The 17,765-nt window shown below is 38.8% G+C and overlaps 1 protein-coding gene across 1 annotated transcript in view; it reads right to left on the bottom strand.

Annotated features, from left to right (window-relative positions):
- arhgef10la (Rho guanine nucleotide exchange factor (GEF) 10-like a) overlaps positions 1-16,320 on the bottom strand; it is a 138,876-nt gene extending 122,556 nt beyond the window's left edge. The window contains exons 1-6 of the mRNA XM_037678961.1: positions 16,194-16,320; positions 12,499-12,607; positions 9,261-9,361; positions 6,045-6,122; positions 4,028-4,207; positions 2,875-2,991 (exon numbers count right to left, since the gene is read on the bottom strand). Of these exons, the coding sequence (XP_037534889.1) occupies positions 2,875-2,991; positions 4,028-4,207; positions 6,045-6,122; positions 9,261-9,361; positions 12,499-12,607; positions 16,194-16,319 (711 nt within the window). The 5' untranslated portion in view covers position 16,320. The remainder of the gene's footprint in view (positions 1-2,874; positions 2,992-4,027; positions 4,208-6,044; positions 6,123-9,260; positions 9,362-12,498; positions 12,608-16,193) is intronic.
- Between the last annotated feature and the right edge of the window lie 1,445 nt (positions 16,321-17,765).

The following is a 17,765-nucleotide window of genomic DNA, read 5'->3' on the forward strand; positions in this document are numbered from 1 at the left end:
GGATGGATGGATGGATGGATGGATGGATGGATGGATCAGCTGATCACTGGCTGTGCACGTCTCCACGCCTGCTGTCATCTGCAGTGAAGGAAGTAGAAGCATCTACAGCAGAAGCGAGCGGCGCGTTCAGTTAAAATAGCCTTGTTCTATATTTTTCCAAATAATTTTGCTCTAAAATATTTTTGTTAATCTGTATAATAGTCTATCTTTACAGCTGATTTTTTTAGGCTATTTGTTTTGTATGTTAATATCCATTTGGTGAAACAAGAAATCTTATATCTTCCTTTCTTTGAAATGTGTTTTTACAATATTATGTCAGACTGATTTGCTCACAAAAGCAGCAAAAGCTTAATAAAAGCAATGTTGGATTATTATTTTTTATTTTTTGGTTTGGGCCTGTAATTACAGTTAATTTGATCGGATCGGGGTGGGTTCGGGAAAAAAATGGCTACAGGCTGGGGCGGGGTTAGGTTGGATTTTTTTAGGCCCAAATGCAACTCCACTTTGCTCAGTGGTTTTGTTTTGTGCAGTCCTGCTAGAAACAGCTAAACCTCCTGTGCAATAAAACCATCATTTATTAGTACATTCAAATCAAGTTAACACAAAAAAATTCAAAATGAGTAGAATTTTAAATTGTCTGAAGAAAAGTAGATTAATAAGAATGATATTGATCTGGTAAAGTTTCCATTTAATGTATGAAGTAACATTATTTTAAGCTGCAAACCCACTTTAATTGCATTTATATCTGAAAATAATCCTAACTTTGCATTTCCAATTATTCTGAGCAGCAGTCCAGCAGCCTCGCGCTGCAGAACAACGTGCCTGAGAGCATTTTAAGACTGCTCAGAAATAAATTAGATCCATCAAAGAAATGTCAGGGATTGTGTCGAGGCTGCATTTTACGCTTGTTGTTGTGTTAATGAAATGCAAGGATTGTTTTTTTTGTTTGTTTTTTGATTTTCGATAACATCAGATTGCTTTCAAAACATGTTGTTTCATTAGCGTTGGTTTCTGAGAGAAATCAAAATGCGTCTATTCCAATTCTGATCGCAAGTGAACACAATAAAATAAGCTCAGAGAAGGTTTGGGAAAAAATGATGAAGAGCTTGATGCATCCATCCGACCACCAAAAATCTAAAATCCTAATGTGACTGAGCGTCTACAAGATGCTCTGACTAGAGCCACCTTCAATTGTATCGACTACAAAAGTGCATTACTTTCTGCAAGTTTCATTAAAATAAATCCAGTGGTTCAAGAGATATTTTAGTAAGAGACCCCCACACACACATAGAAACACACATATACACAAACAGTTCAATTCAGTCTATTTATACAGCGGCAAATCACTACAAGAGTTGTCTCAAGACACTGAACAGAAACATTCACATGCACTGTTTTTGTCTCCCTAAAAGCTTCTTTTTAGATTTAACCTTTAGGATTTGAGGCTTGTAAAATTCAGTGCCTGCTCACTTAATTGTTAGGCTTCTTGATCTGGGACCCGAGTCCGAATTTCGTACCATAAACATACAAATGCAAGCTGGTATGACAATTAAAAAACCCTTGACATGTAAAGTAATTTAATAAAGTTATTTATCTAAGGCAATGGGTTCCCAACACTGGTCCTTGAGGAACACCATCCTGCATGTTTTAGTTGTTTCCCTGCTTTGACACGCATGATTTGAATGAATTGGTGATGAACAGGCTTCTACATAATGTGGATGAAGTAGTCAAATCACTGAATCAGGTGTGTTGGAGCAGGGAAACAACTAAAACATCTAGGATAGGGTTCCTCAAGGACCAGATTTGGGAACCACTAAGGAGCCAACAGATTGCTTTGAGTTTTCACTTTATCGCAGTTAGGGATGCACGATATTGGATTTTTGGCAGATATCCTATATGCCGATAGGTTAATATTTATTTGGCTGATAACCGATACCAATACTGATGTTTTTTTCCCCTTGACCTACTTACAGTGACTACATAGCTTTCTCTGCTGTGGAATTAAAATACTACATTATTTTGCATGGTCTTTGTCTATTTGGTCTGCTACCAAAGGCAGATGTCAAAAAGGTGGCTGAAAATGATGCAACACTTCAACTTGGATTATGTTTAATGCTAAATTTATTCATGACATTTACTCTCTCCAACACAATGACAACACTCGAACAGCGCAAATTTGTAAATTTTCACAAATCTAAACTCAACGGCACGCATGACGTCATAACGTTGTGCTGGCACTGCAGGCAACCTTGTCACTGGTTTGTCATACAAAAACAGCGCCCACCTTTTAGATCGGTGAGTTATTTTGATGGAGTGGCCGATGTCCGATATTGAACTTTATCACTAATATTGGTCGATACCGATACCATGCCGATAATATCGTGCATCCCTAATCGCAGCCTCCCATCCTAAGCTAGCACAGAAGCAACAGTGGAAAACTGCCTCATGAGGAAGAAACCTCCAGCAGAACCAGGCTCAGGACAAGTGGCCATCTGCTTCGACAACATCAAAACGATTGTCTGTCTTTGCCTTAAAGCAACAGGAAATAACTCGGAAACCAACAGAACCAAAAAGCATTTAATCTAGTCTTAATCCAGGAGCAACAACATGGGCTGATGGGTCAGAAGTAAATTTGCACATCACTGTTTAAGACAAATTGACTGTTAGTTTTGTTTTTGTCTCCCTAAAAGCTTCTTTTCAGACTTAACCTTTAGGATTTGAGGCTTGTAAAACTCAGTGCCTGCTCACTTCTAGGATTAAATCCAAACAAGAACTAAAACTAAACTGAGCTTTTTTTTTTTGTTTGTTTTTTTTACACAAAAGAAACAAATTAAAACCAATAAAACCATGTCATGTTTAATAAGGTAGACTCACCTTCAGAAACTCCAGAAAGGCCGGTTTGGACATGCATGCCTTTTTAATGAGCGCCATGGCATTGGTAAAGTTGTTCACATAATCACTGTACACATCCAGCACCATGGACTTAGAAAACTGTAAGAAAACAGTCACACAAAAAACATTATACGGTTGCATAGTGCTCCATTATGTTTGTTATGTAGTCAAGTAATTCCCTACAATACAATTTTTAGATAATTTTAGAGAAAAGGAAGCAAGAATTGATATGTAAATTCTTATAGTGAATAAAAAATTATTTGTTTGTCGCTCTGGTTGCTTAAAAAAGGTGAAAAAATGGCCCTCGTGAGTCGTTTAGGAAGTTGGACAAAGAGGAATGAGGTGGAAGAGTGTGTGGGAGTGGAGGTGTGTGAGTCTGTTGTGTGGTAAATATTTATTATCTTCCCTTAATAACACCTTGGCCAGTCAGCTGATAGCGACAATGTGAGGAGTAATGGGAAACCGGCAACTTACATGAAGGAATTAACCCTCTTTTCTCTCGGTTTCCCTCAGGACGCTGCCTGCTCAGATAATACCGTGAGCCCCGCAGGTACAAACATGCTAGCAAGTGAAAAAGGGGGCACACTAATAGGGGGCTGTGCATGGCTCCAATGTTTTCATTGTCAAATGCAGCTTCATTGGATTGTACAGTAGGCTTCAGAGTATAATAGCTAACACAGAGGAGAGTCTAACAAGCTCCTCTAATAGGCAAATAATAAGCAGACCTTATGAATGAGCCCAATTCAGAGGCTCACAAAAGAAACCTCAAATAAACACTGCTTTATTATTTCTAAAAAAATGTGACAACATCCATATTCCTGAGAGCTCCAGATGCAGGGGAGATATTTATCGTATCTGTAATTGAGTCCTTGTTTGGGGTAAACTATCCCTGTTTGCTCATCAGAACTGTGCTAACACAGATTGTGGTGTGGGGTTTGACAGAAAAGGCAGGAAAAAATGGGACTGCATCTTAACAGAATCCAAGTATTTGATTGCATTCAGACACAAGGAAAAAAGTAAACACCAACATTTGCATTTACCCACACATGCATATATAAGGCAGGCAGTGATTTTCTATTTCAGTTCTGTTCAACAGGTATAGATTATATATATATATATATATCCTTATACTAACCGAGGCGACAAATAAGTCTCCGATTTTCTCGTTGCTGTCCCACTCTGCCACACGAGATGCCAGTGCAATCTGAAACATGGAGTGGCACTGTGTAATCTCTCTGATTCGGTAGAAAATGGGTCGGATCTTCCTTGTGCTCAGAATGCGTGGGTCGCCTTCCATCAACGTTTTGTGGTACTCCTGATGAGATTGTCACAAAAGTTTTTGGAGGGGTCATTGATAACTATCAGTTGAAACATATATAATAGGGGTGTAACAGTACATGTATCTGAAGCGTGACGGTTTGGTACAGACCTTTGGGAAGGGTATGGGAAACTAGACGGCAAGTACATTAGTCACAGGTGAGTGCCGGTCCCAGAGCAGGCACATGTTTTGCTTATCTACATTTTGTTAACTGGCATGACAGAAAAGAAGCAAAGGAAGATACTATCTGAACACTTCGCATTAAACTAAAAAAGAATGGTTTACATGCAGAAGTCTAAAGACCGGCCCGTTTGTTTCAAATCAGCTGCATGGAAAAGCTCAGAAATTAGATTTATTGTGGACTGCTGCAGCCGAAGGGGAGACTAGAGGTACAGGTATGGCAAGCAGTTGCATCTAGGGATGCACAATATTGGATTTTTAACCAATATGCTAAAACTTATTTGGCCAATAACCAATTTTTTTTTCCCCAGACCTATTTACAAGCAACTACATAGCTTTCTCTGCTGTGGAATTAAAATACTACATCGTTCTGCATGGTCTTGTCAATTTGGCCTGCTACCAAATGCAAAATCCAAAAAGGGGGCTGAAAATGTTGGAACACTTCAACTTGGATTATGTTTAATCTCAAATTTATTCATGACATTGATTCTAAAACAATGAAACAATTGAACAGTCATACAAAAACATGCCTTGTGTGTGTATATATATATGTATACATTGTCTTTTATATCTGTGAGTTATTTTGATGAAATGGCTGATGTCCAATATGTAACTTTATCGCTAATATCGGCCAATACCGATACCACGGCGATAATATCGTGCATCCTTAGTTGCATCATAGAATCATCACATTTGTGGTAGTTGTTTTAAAGTGACATTACAAGGCAACAAATCCTACCTTGCTGCTATCCCTTAGAACCTGCACTTGCAAGGATTCTCTGTCTTTGCTTCTAGACGAGATATTGTCTATTCAAAAAAATAACTCTTACTTGATAATTGTTCTTCTTTCCTGTTGTACCATACCTGTACCAAAGGGTGACTATCATTCCACAGTAAGTACCAAACTGTGACTTAGCTCTTAGTCGTACCATTACACTCCTAATAAACAATGTTCAAAACTCTCAAATGCATTTGATACGGGGGTGTACAAACCGTTGAACATGACATGTTTGAATCGAAACACACCAACAGTTAAATCACAGGAGCAACAGTGTTGGTATTTTTCTGTTCATGTCTTTTCTTTACAGATCCAACAGTGAAATAACTGTGGGCATTAAAAAGAGTCAGAAAGCAGCGCAACACAAACAACTGTGCAGCTACATTTAAAGTCTGGAAACAGAACATTCACTACTTGGCTGGACTCTGTGTCACAAATGACATTTTAAAAGAACTGAACCTCACCAAGTAACATGCTCATTAATGTCACTTGACAACAAAGCAGCTCGCCGTAGCTTGACGGTGAAAAATTTGGAGGCGTGCAAGGCAGCCATTGATCGCAGTTAATTCCATTTCAGTAGGTGCTCCTCTTATTTTTCTGTGATGATGAGATAAGAGGTCTCCTTTTCCCTTCTAACAAGACAGATTAAAGAGGAGAGGCTGCACCCCATCCTGCACAAGCCTGACAGCCTCTATTTCTTAGCATCAGCATGACGCCCCCAAAAAAGAAGGCTCGGCTGTTTTATCAGGATTATTTATGCAGACACCTTGATAATTTGATGGATATCTCTGCCTCTCTTTTCGCTGTGATTCATATTGGCTAAACTGTGAAGATATTGCATGTGGCAGAGGAGGACAAGGGGACTAAGCGGCTCACCTGCAAGATCCTCCTGAGAGACTCCAGGTAGCTCCGCTCGCTCTGTATGATGGAGCTGAGGATATGGCGCCTGACAACCTGCGCAGACAACAGATCAGTCAGGAAATCTGGCTCTTAGAGGACATGATTGGGCTGTGCTATGTGGCATGCTTTCACTTAAGCACGGCGCAGGTTGATGGATTACACTATAATCACGCGTTAGTCACAGGAGGAAAAGACTCAGAGAGGAGTCGGGTGTGTTTGAACGAGGCCTCCGTCGGAGAGCTGAGTAACTGCATGCGCTATGACAGGAAAGCAGCTGCTCCGATATAAAACATGCTACGTTTTCAAACAGGATAAAGAGTTTAAATCAAATAGATATTAACAGTTACTGGAGAACAAATGACTGCTTTAACAGCCTGAAGTCTAATCCTAAGGGTAATGACCATTTATGTTTCAGGCGAAGGAACGCCAAAGAAAAGCATTGATGGTGAACACAGTTCGATGGATCTTTAGGCTTGTGTGTGTGTGTGTGTTCCCATGTGATTAGTGCTGACTGGAGCTGGAGGCAGCTGGCCACCATCTTTGGAATAGACTTTTTTTTTTTTTTAATCAACCTCTTCCTGGAATCTCCTCGTTCTATTTTCCTACTAAAACATCTTGGGAATTGTGTTTGCTCCTTCTATGGTTCTGTTAAAAAAAATGACTTTGCCAGATTATTTCCTGCATTTTAGTTTTTGCCAGATTATTTCCTGCATTTTAGTTTTGATTGTATCAGTTTTATTTAAAGGCCCAGCATTCCTTGAAGTTACGCATACTGCATGCACAGTTTGAGAGAGAACAGACAATTTTAGCTGTTTTGATCCAACCATGAAAATATCATTATGCACATCTCAGAGTACACGTTTGTGTATGACTCGCGGCTACTGCCACACTAAATATTAGCACAGTATCTGTAAAATTCATTGATGCGGAACATTTCGTGTGTAAGCTAAAGTCTTGTTTTGTTGTTTTGGTAGCCGTTACGAATTATTAATTATTATTTAATTGTTAATTATTGAATAATTATTAAATAGGTAGACATTTATCCAATTATTACTAAGAATTTAATTAAAACCTGCCCAATGTTCCATTAGAAACTTTGCTAACAGACAAACAGGGTTGACTCCAACAAGCAATGCTACAGTTTTAGGCAAAGATTTCACAACATGTGTAAGACGAAGTATGTATGTGTTGTAAATGACTCTAAACTACAAACACAGTAAGTTTTAGCACAATATCTGCTGAAATGACTTAACTATAGTACATTTTTAAGCTTTCTAATGTTGACTGTGGTGTCCATCTTGAACTGAACTGGTTCCAAAAATAAAATCAAATTTGAGGTATGCATTTCCAATTATATCCCCTTCTTTAGAGCCACTGTTGCTAAATTGTCATTTAAGCATCAAGGTGTTGCGTTGTGGAACACTTTAAAATAACTAAGTGAATCATGTACAATATTATCTGCATTTAAAAGAAAGTTGAAACAAAGTTTATAGTTTTTTTATTATTTTATTTTTATTATTATTATTAATATTTTTGGACAGTTTAAATTTATTATGAGCTATTTTATTTTGCATTTGTGTGTTTGTGTGTGTTTAAAGTAAGATGTAAGGTTATGTGCAACGCTTTTATGATTTTTGCTTTTTTTATTATTTTATTATTATTTTAGAAGGCGGGGCACTTGTAAGCCCATTTTGGTTTTTTATGACCTCTCCTGCACATTTTGTTTTTATCTTTTCCTTTATGTGTTTTGTTTCTTTTGTTTTTGTGCAAACAACATAAAATAAAATACATTATTTTTTGGATTTTCTTAAAAATTCACCAAATAGTTTATGAGACATATTCAGCTAACAGGTAGCATTAATTGCTAATAGTTAAAAGCGAATTTTAAATAAAACGTGCAATCACATCAAATTTTAGATCAATATCTGTAAAAGTCGTTGAGTTAAAGCTATGCTTTGTGCTTTTTAGGTCACGTAGCTGTGGCGGCCATCTTGATTTGAGCTGACTACAAAAGCTGAAGACTTTTTTCAAGCTTCATTAAACTTCACCAGTGGTTCATAAATGTTGGTAATCGTAAGATACATATACACTTACACACATCAAAACACACAAACACGGGCAAAATAACTATTATTGTTCTTTATCTTTTTGCAGTGGGCGATAAAGTTGCGTTTTGTTAAATATCAAAAATAGTGTAATAGTTTAAATAGTGTCTCTTTTTTGTTACAGTCAGAACATATTTGTACATTTATGACAGCACCACTGACAGGTTTGGGTTTGACATACGCTGACATGGACTTAGAGAAGTTTTCATCCTAAAACAATATCTGGCTACACTTTACGAGTATTTTAAAGATTATTATTTATATAAAAAAAAAAAAAATGAAAGCACTGTTTTTGTAGGCAAAGACTGGTAAAGCAATTTGCCTGGAGTCAACATCTGTAATAAAAAATGTTTTGATGCAATAAAAAACAAAACTGTGATAAAGTAGGCCTCCAAATGTTGAGCAGTCAAACCTTAAAAGAATAAATAAATTGTTTTACTATAAAGAGTGCATTACCTGCTGTCCTCAGTTTGACAACTCTTCATTACTTTTGTTACAAAGGTAATTTATTGTAAATGTTAGCCATATTGAAACATGAAATAACAATCTGTTATTTTACTTGTGAAAATAAAGTGAAATCCTTGTAGAGCTGCTGTATCAAGACCTGCATCCATATAATGAATTTGCCAAGTTAAAAAAAAATCTGTCACAAATGGTGGAGAGGTGATTGTAGCATAATTTCATCCAATTCAGTTTACATATATATTGCCAATTCACAATAAAGTCCTTTCAGGGCGCCTCACAGAAACGCTGTCCTTTAACTTGAACAGCACTAGAATAAAGCTTTAGGCTGTTTAATTACAAGATATAAACACAAGAAACAGAAGAACTTTGTTTGTTGTTAAGATTTGGTTTTGTACCAAAACTGCTTGTGTTTGGGTCCAAACAAACCCTTTCACAACTTTATGTTCAGATGCTCTATTTTCAAGTTGCTAAGTAGACAAGCCATTCCCTCAACAAAACACTCAAAGAAACGTTGCAATTTCACAATTTTACAGCGTTTCTCGTAAAACTGCCGGGTTCTAAGCTGTGAACCAATGTAGCTATTACATATTTTCATGTGTGACCGGGCTGCTGTCAGCTGCACCTGGTGGTTCGTCAGCCCCTCTGGCATCGGGCTCAGCTGCGGGGGAGGATGCTTCACGTCTGACACTGCCACATCCAGGTACCCAGCATCATCCTCTTCCTCTGTAGATTTCAGAAATGGGAAAAAAAGGGAAGCATACAGAGCGGTTTAGGAACGTTTGTGTATGAATGAAGGTGTGCGTGCGTGCATGTGTGTGCGTGCGCATGTGACAGAGAATGTGACAAGGACAGAGAATAACAGAAAGGCAGCCTTCGGATCTCAGAGCAGCTGGAGACACACTGCGACACGCTAAGTTTATTACCACTAAAATGTGAAGAAACTTCTGAACTCTTGGAAGAAAACAGAAAAAGACAGAAAGGAAAATATGTGGAATAGAGGAGGGGGAGAGAAAAGAGACAGAAGCAGTGAAGTCTTTGGGAAAATAAATTCAAGACAATACTGTATCTATGTAGGAGTAACACAAGCACAAAGTCAATGCAACACATTCTCATCTCTGCATTGGCACAAAGACATACGACACTTTGGGGGGGAAAAATCCCCACTTTATCCATAACCATAAAGATGTAGACAGCAGACGCTTCCACTGTTCTAATTAAAGACTTTGGAATGATAACAGAGGACTGTTGGAAAAGAAACAATGCTGTGTAGATTTCCCTCGATCAATACCTAAAAATAGCAGCTCTGTCCTCTTTACCCCCCTGTGATGGCTCGGAAATTCGTTTGAGGGGTAAATATGGTATCTACGACTTAGGAGGTTGCTCAGCTCTTCATTAATAGATACTAAACTCTCTCGACTATTGGGTGAAAATTCCTAAAAAGCAGCCTAAATTAGGGGTGGGCAGTAAGAAGATAATAGATCACGAAGGATAAAAATAAGTTGACAATCTGCAAAAGCAGAGAGATCATAGGATCACCTACAGTCCATATTCTTTCTATCAATGTGCCATGCTTTGTTGTGATGCACACTTTGTTTTGTTCTTCCAGTCACATTACACAGTTGGATGGTCCCCTTTATGCCTGCCCTAGAGAAACGGCAATCAAAACTTGTTTACAATGGAGCATTAGAGCCATGCAGACACAAAACAGGAGTACCGTATACGGCGCAGTATGCACTGGTTGACAAACTGCAATACAGCAATCTATAGCAATGGCCTAGACAAGCAATGACCTTATAGAACATTTTGCATTGATTTGTGACCTTGTTCTTGAAACAGGGGCGATGAAATTGGGTATGTGGCACTACATCTAGTGATGATGTAGATGTGTATGAAGTTTCTTTAAATTATCTTGAGTGGATCAGAAGTTATGGACAAGGCAAGAAATGACTGTTTTAATGTTGACTGTGATTTGTGACCTTGACCCTGGGGCTGGGGTGATTAAAAGTGTATGCAACACTCCACCTAGTGATGATGCACATGTGTATGAAGTTTTGTTAAATTATCTTGAGCAGATCAGTAGTTATGGGTGGGACAAGACAACTTTTACCGAGGTACGCACAGATGGACGAAACTATCCTATATTGGACATTTGTCTCATTTTTATTTGCCCACCTTGGACGGGTGTACAAAAATGAGAATATTGATGGAATTTTTATTGTATTGAGGTTTTGAGATTTAAGTTAAAATGGCTAGATTAAAATGTAAATTTTACTGAAAGAACAAAGTTGCAATGTTGAAAAAGAAAGGTGTCCTTCAAAACTTGGGTCAGAGGAAGTGAACCCCACTGTGCTCTTGAACCCAACTTGTTTTCTTTGTTGTTATTTAAGTCCTCTTGGCATCATAATGCCATAATCTCCAGGTCTCACTGAAGCGGTTCACAACAAAGTGTAAAGCGGCTGGGATGAAGATCAGCACCTCAAAATGTGAGGCCATGGTCCTCAGTTGGAAAAGGGTTGATTGCTCTCTCCAGTTTGGGAGTGAGGTTCTGCCTCCTCCTACCCTCATCTATGGTCCTGAACTTTGGGTAGTGACCAAAAGAATGAGCTCAAGTTCAACTTGTTGGATACAAGCATTCAAAATGAGTTATTTTTCTAACTTTGTTCGGTGTTTCCCTACACTTCCATAGTGAAACACCTCACTCTGTTATCAAAGAACCAGGGTTATGTTAAGTAACCTAACGTTTTCTTGGCAAGGTTGTTGGACTCTCCCTTGGAGATAGGATGAGAAGTTTAGTTATCCTGGATAGACTCTGAGAAGAGCCGCTACTCCTCCACATCGAGAGGAGCCAGTAGAGGTGGTCTGGGCATCTGGTAAGGATGCCCCATGGATGCCTCTCTAGCGAGGTCTTACGGGCATGTCCAAATGGGAGGGACATCTCCAAACCCGGGGAAGAACCCAGGACACGATGGAGAGGCTGTGTCTCTCGGATGGCTTGGGAACACATTGGAGTCCTCCCAGAAAAGCTGAAAGAGGTGACTGTGGAAACAGATGTCTGAGTCTCCCTGCTCAAGCTGTTGCATTTCAGACCCAACTCCAGAACGAGTGGAAGAAAATGAATGGATGGAAAGAATAGAATGAATGGGAGGGGATGAGATGGGAATGAATTGGGATATATGTGTATGTATGCATGTATGGATGAATGGATGGATGTTATTTTTGTATCAGAGGGTTAAGGGCACACTTTCTCTGGGTTACACATAAAATAACATGGTATTTTACTTTAAGCAGTCTTTTTTTTAAGCTTTTTTTTAAGCAGTCTGAGGGGCAGATTATTACTTCCGCTGCAGCAGAACACACAGAATGTGTTTCAATCCTTCACAATTATTGTCTTAAGGAAATCAATAGAGAAAAATTGATGCCAAAATTGTGATGAAATAGATAAAAAAGGTTTACTGTTTTAAAAAAAAAATTATATATTTGCCATATCACCCACTTCTAGTCAAGATAATACCACGAGACGTCTCGTCATTCACTTTAATCGACCGCATTTCCTGACTGAAAAGTAGGAAGTCTAGTCTTTTCCATTTATTTTAATTATACTCACTAGGATGTCTTTTCTACAATATTTTCATTTCCCCCAGAGGGGTTTGCATAAAGAAATGCAAGACTTTCTGCTCCATCTACCTCAAACACTACTTTGGCTTGGTGAGATTTATAAGCCTTTTATGAGATAAAAGTGTCAACTCTAAGGAATTCCAAAACATCACTTCTATAACCCACTGCTAAAAATAAAGTTTCATCTACAAAAGCTAAAACTGATAAAGTACTTTATTTTTCATTTAAAGAATTTCCTCAATTACCCGTTTGATCTTTTCTTTGCAGGAAGGGGACTTTTCTCATAACGGCTATTTTTGTCCTTTCAAGCCCATCCTTCGTCCCGCTTCTCGCCGCCTTCATGAACTGCTGAACCTGGTTGTGAGGAGCAAACAGAAACAACAAAGGAGCATCAGAGCAGGAGGAAAGTGCCATGCTGTGGTGACTTGATAACTTACGGGGCTCCTCCGCAGAGAGACAGAGCGAAGTGGCGCTCAGTAGGCTCATCATGAATCTCACCATCTGTGACTCCCTGTGGGTCGCTGTACAACTTCTAATCAGGGAGTGTGCAAGCGTATCTTGGAAAGACTAGAGTAAGCGAGGGAGATCCACATCAGCTGCTTGGCTCAGCGTGGGAGAATTAAGCTGACCACAAACTCCACCCTGAGCATCACAGAGGTTCTGCAACCGGACTCCACAGACCCAAAACACACCCAGAGGGGTAGTATCTTTAAACGATGCTACACCAGGAAAGTAGGTCATAAAGTGGGAGCAAGTTGAACTGATGTTTGTGGAAGGAAATACGCAGACTAATGTTCAATAATTAATGCCTTCCATAAATTTGTCTCGATACTAAAGCAGGCAGGGAAAGATGAAAATGAGCCCAACAGACAAATCAATAGTTTCCAAGCAAAGTCACTGTGCAGAGGAACAGTGAAGAAGGATGGTAAAGAGAACCAATAAAGCCGTTCTGTCAGCAGAGTGTAACAGATTGCATAATTTAGCTCATGAAGGATTATCAATCCAACAGGTAAGTAAAGGCCTAGCATGTTATTGGATTGCATAGTGCCTACCGCATTTCATGCCAGAGTTTTAAACTAAGATCATCTTATGTTGAGAAATAGAGTTGTGGCTGATTTGGTCAAACTTGAAAAATAATATTTTGGACAGATTTTCATAGAATTTCTCGTGTGATCTGTTAGAACTTGGAATATAAGTCTTGAATGTTTCTCAGCTACAATCACACTAATTTTTAGCACAATTTCTGCAAAATTCATTGATCTATAGCCAATTTTTTAATAGACTAATATCCATTGGCTGTAGAAGCCATCTGGAATGGGATGGCTCCAACAAATAATCAGTTTTAGAAGTACATCCCATGATTATTGTCAGAGTTTCATTGAAATCTGTTTAGGGGTTTATGAGATATGTTGCAAATGGACATACCAGGGTGCCGTTTGACAGAAATTGCCTAGGTTATGAGCAAAGTTATTTGTGGTGCTCATAGTATGTGTTGAGGACAATGCTCAGCTACAACCAAGGTGAGTTTCAGCTCAATATCTTTCAATCTGGCCGAGATAAAGCCATGTTTGCGTTTTCTAAGGTCAGTTGGCTGTGGTGGCCATCTTGAATTGCCCAAAATGATAATCACTTGTAAACAAAAACTATAAAATTTTATGAGTTTGTTCACTGGTTCATTAAATATTTAGCTAACAGACAGCATTCATACCATCCGTTAATGGAAACATGTTCCAGCACAGATCTTGCATGATCAATTAGCATCCAAAGTAAATGTTAGGGAGTAGTCTCAGCTACCATCATACCAATTTTTGTGTTTTTTAAGGTCAGCTGTAGCAACCATCTTGATAAGGGCTGGCTGCTAAAGTTTACCAGTAGTAGATGCACATATAATATATATTATATATATTTTTTAAGTAACATTAAACTCTGTTTAGTGTTCCATTAGAAGTTTTGTAACTGCACAGACACACACACGTTTTTATTACCTCGTGGGGATCAATGACATACTCAGGCCTTATGGGAGCCACCATTTATGAAAGGCTTATTTTTATTTTATTTTGATTGCTAAATTCATAGAAATAAATATTTAAAATAACCATGGGTTGAAATTTTGAAAACACTCCTACTGATTTGTTGACATGACATTTTGCTTCCTCCTGGGTACCACCATCATCTCCGCAAGAGCTCCATAGCCAATGCGGGGAAAAAAAAAATGTTTAAAATATTATATTAAAGAAAACAGTAAGCTGTTTCAAAAAGATATTTATTCCAAAAAAAAAATATCCCAATAGATGTAAGGCAGAAAGATCAACATTGTAAACCTGATCACATAAGAGTTGCTGTTTCACAACATATTTTTAATGTTTCACGTGAACAGCAATAAGAATTATTTACCAAACTTTTTTCAATAAAAACATTTAAAAAAATGAAGTAGACCAAACGTTCACTCATGATTTATGGAAAAAAAAATATATAGCGTTTTGTTTTATTTTTATTGTTGGCTCAAGTACATGTTCTGCTTTGTACAACATAAATATGCATGTGCGCACAGACACGCACAAAGACATGCAAAACATTATCACTCTGTGGAACAGGCAGAAAACATGTAGCTGAGGGATCTGAGCTCTGCTAAACAATGTGATATAACTGTGTTGGCTCACTGCTGTTGATATACCTTGATGTCATAGTTGTTCTTTCCAGATAACCTCAAGGCCAGTTCACGTTTGGTCCTAGCACAGCATTCCCTCAGCCGACGCACTTCAGGAGAGAGCTACAGGTGTGGCAACAGGAATGGGTCACGGTGTCGGCAAAGGTTGCATTAAGCCACAACGGCCAAAAGAAAATAAAAGGCAGGAAAGCAGGAAGAAGAAAACAGAAAACAGAAATGCAGGCAAAGTGATCAAGGGGAAAAGAAGCGGTGCAACACTGGGAATTAATCACGAGCACAGAGAGTGGAAGCTCGGAGCGCTGCCTTGGTCAAAGGGGTTATGACTAACAGCCTCTGATTTATACTGGAGCCGTTCCACAGAGTTCAGAGTAAATATTAAAAGCAAACTACTGTGGCTCAACCGGGGAAAGAACTTCAGGTATGCTCAGGGAAAAATTAATTGGGCGAAACTAATTAAAAACAATGTGTTGCTGATGAAGCCTGCACTACCGTTGCAGGACCCTAATATTCAATCTTTTATTCATTAAATGTAAAATCTTGTACACCTAAATTCTTCCTTTTGTTCACTGGTCTGAGACAAGCCTGCCAACAGAACTATGGAGTTTTTACAGCACACCTCCCCGTAATTACTTTGGCAGCTCATTTCCCGTCCCACCCCAAGAAGCTTTTTGTTACCTTTGGCCTCGTTTGTTTTTCAAAGCACTGATTCAGCTCCAGATTCTCCTGGATTACAGTGGAGTTACATATCCATAAAACACTACTTCCAACATGCAAATATATGTAAAGGTAGGTATAAATCTATACATTAATAATAACTCAGCTGCAAATTTACCGTATGCCGTCGACGGTAAAGCTACATTAAAAGCTGTCGAAGCATAAAGAAAACGGAGCCCAGTGTGAATGTGCGCACAGTGCCATCATGTGGAGGGAGCGCACTGTGGAGCAGGAAGGTGATTACCAGTGTTCTTGGCAGCAAAGAGCAGAGGATTTCTGTGGCTTTTCAAACAGAAATGTCTCGTGTTTACTTTCATCTCACAATGCGAGTATAAAACCAGACAGTCTTTTATACATTTTTCATGTCTTTTACAGCTTCCTTCCATTGCTATACATTAATAAAGAGCCTTGCACAGAAGAAACTGCAGATGAAATATTCTCCTTGATTCTTTTTTAAGTGCTAGAGATCGACCAAAACTACCTGGACTGTCAAGTTGCTATTAAAAATACACAGATATCACCTATTGTGTGAACAGCAGGCATGCACAGACAGCCTACCTTGCTTCTTGCTGGCAGCTTGGCATCATTATCAGATTGCTCATCGTAGCTCTCAAACTCACTGGAGCTCCACCCGTTGTTGGCCTCCGAAGGGCTACTGCATTTCTGAACATCCTCATAGATCATGTCTGCAAAATAAAAACATGCAACGCATCATGAGGAGCAGATGGACGGTCATGAGTGGACGAACGTCCGACGCAAATGTGATGCCGCAGCCACTGACCTTCATCAGGAGAGAGGGGTTCCTCACTGGGAACATCATCATAGATCACCTCTGAAACCTCGGCAGTCTGAGCCTCTGTGTCAGCCACACACAAAAATACACAAACAAACAAACAACAAATGGAACAATGTCACTAAAAGGGACCCGTTGCAATGTCAATGAGATCAATGAAAAAAAATCAAAGTCAGAAACAAAATCCATACTTTTATTTTTCTCATATTGATGATTAAAGTGTCTATAAAAAATATAGTAAGCAAAATTTGTGAACTACCACATGCATTTATCAATGGAAGCAGACGAAGTTACAATATTGGCAGTGTCCATGGAAGAGCTGTTTGAGATCAAGAAATCCAACAATTTAATGTATTGGTCCATTTTGATACTTAAATTTGTAGAGTGAGTGGTGTTTACTAGTTGTTGTAAGTAGTACTTGAAACACGTCAAGGAGATGCTATTTATAAGACAGATCTGGGTGCAGGCCTCAGATTGATGAAGTCTTTCAGATGAAAGACGAAACGTGTCTCCCAAAAATAAACTGTCCAGATGACATAAATGAACCCTTTGCTGTGATTTGTAGAGTAAGGTTTACAGTTAAATGTACCATACTTTGTTTTTTCCACTATGGAGTATGCTGTTTGTGGGAATTGGGTGGCTCCTCAAACTGAAGAAGTCCTTTGGATGAAGGACGATACATCTCAGCAAAAAAAGAAACCGCCCAGATGAACTGACTGAACATTGTTGGATTTTTACCTGGATTGTTGAGCATGAACTTTGGCGTACTTTGTTTACACTGAGTGTGTACCCACATTTTTGAATCCCATATCAGTAGGTTCAGAAAACCATTGGAGTACCAGTAAACTCTTTCAGACTGCACCACATGATATATAGTTGTACAGTAGTCCCTTGCTACTGGGCGGTTTGTTGATCGCGGATTCGCTCTATCGCAGTTTTTCAAAATAAGATATGATATGACACACAACTGGCTGACTGATGGATGACCTGCACGATCAGCATGGAATTTTTATTTTAAATAAATTATTTTTAATTATTTAGCACCTCCTGCTCCTCTGTGCAGCCCACACTGCAGGAAAATGCTTCCTGCTGCAGCTGATCAGCCGTGCAAAGTGAAGTGGGCGTGGCCAAGAGCGCTTGCAGGTGGCAAAGAGCAGAGGAGGCAGGGAGCTGAAATTATGACACTCTGTGCTTTTTTAGAGCATTTAGAGTTTAGAAATACTGTTTAGAATATTGCAAGAGTGTGGGAAGGGTTTAAAACGCCTATATATTTATGTATATTAAAATAAACTACTATTTACTTCTTGTACTACTATTCCTGCTTCACGGTTTTTCAC

The sequence above is a fragment of the Nematolebias whitei genome, chromosome 7, assembly GCF_014905685.2.
Source record: "Nematolebias whitei isolate Nwh7 chromosome 7, NemWhi1, whole genome shotgun sequence".
NCBI lineage: Eukaryota > Metazoa > Chordata > Actinopteri > Cyprinodontiformes > Rivulidae > Nematolebias > Nematolebias whitei.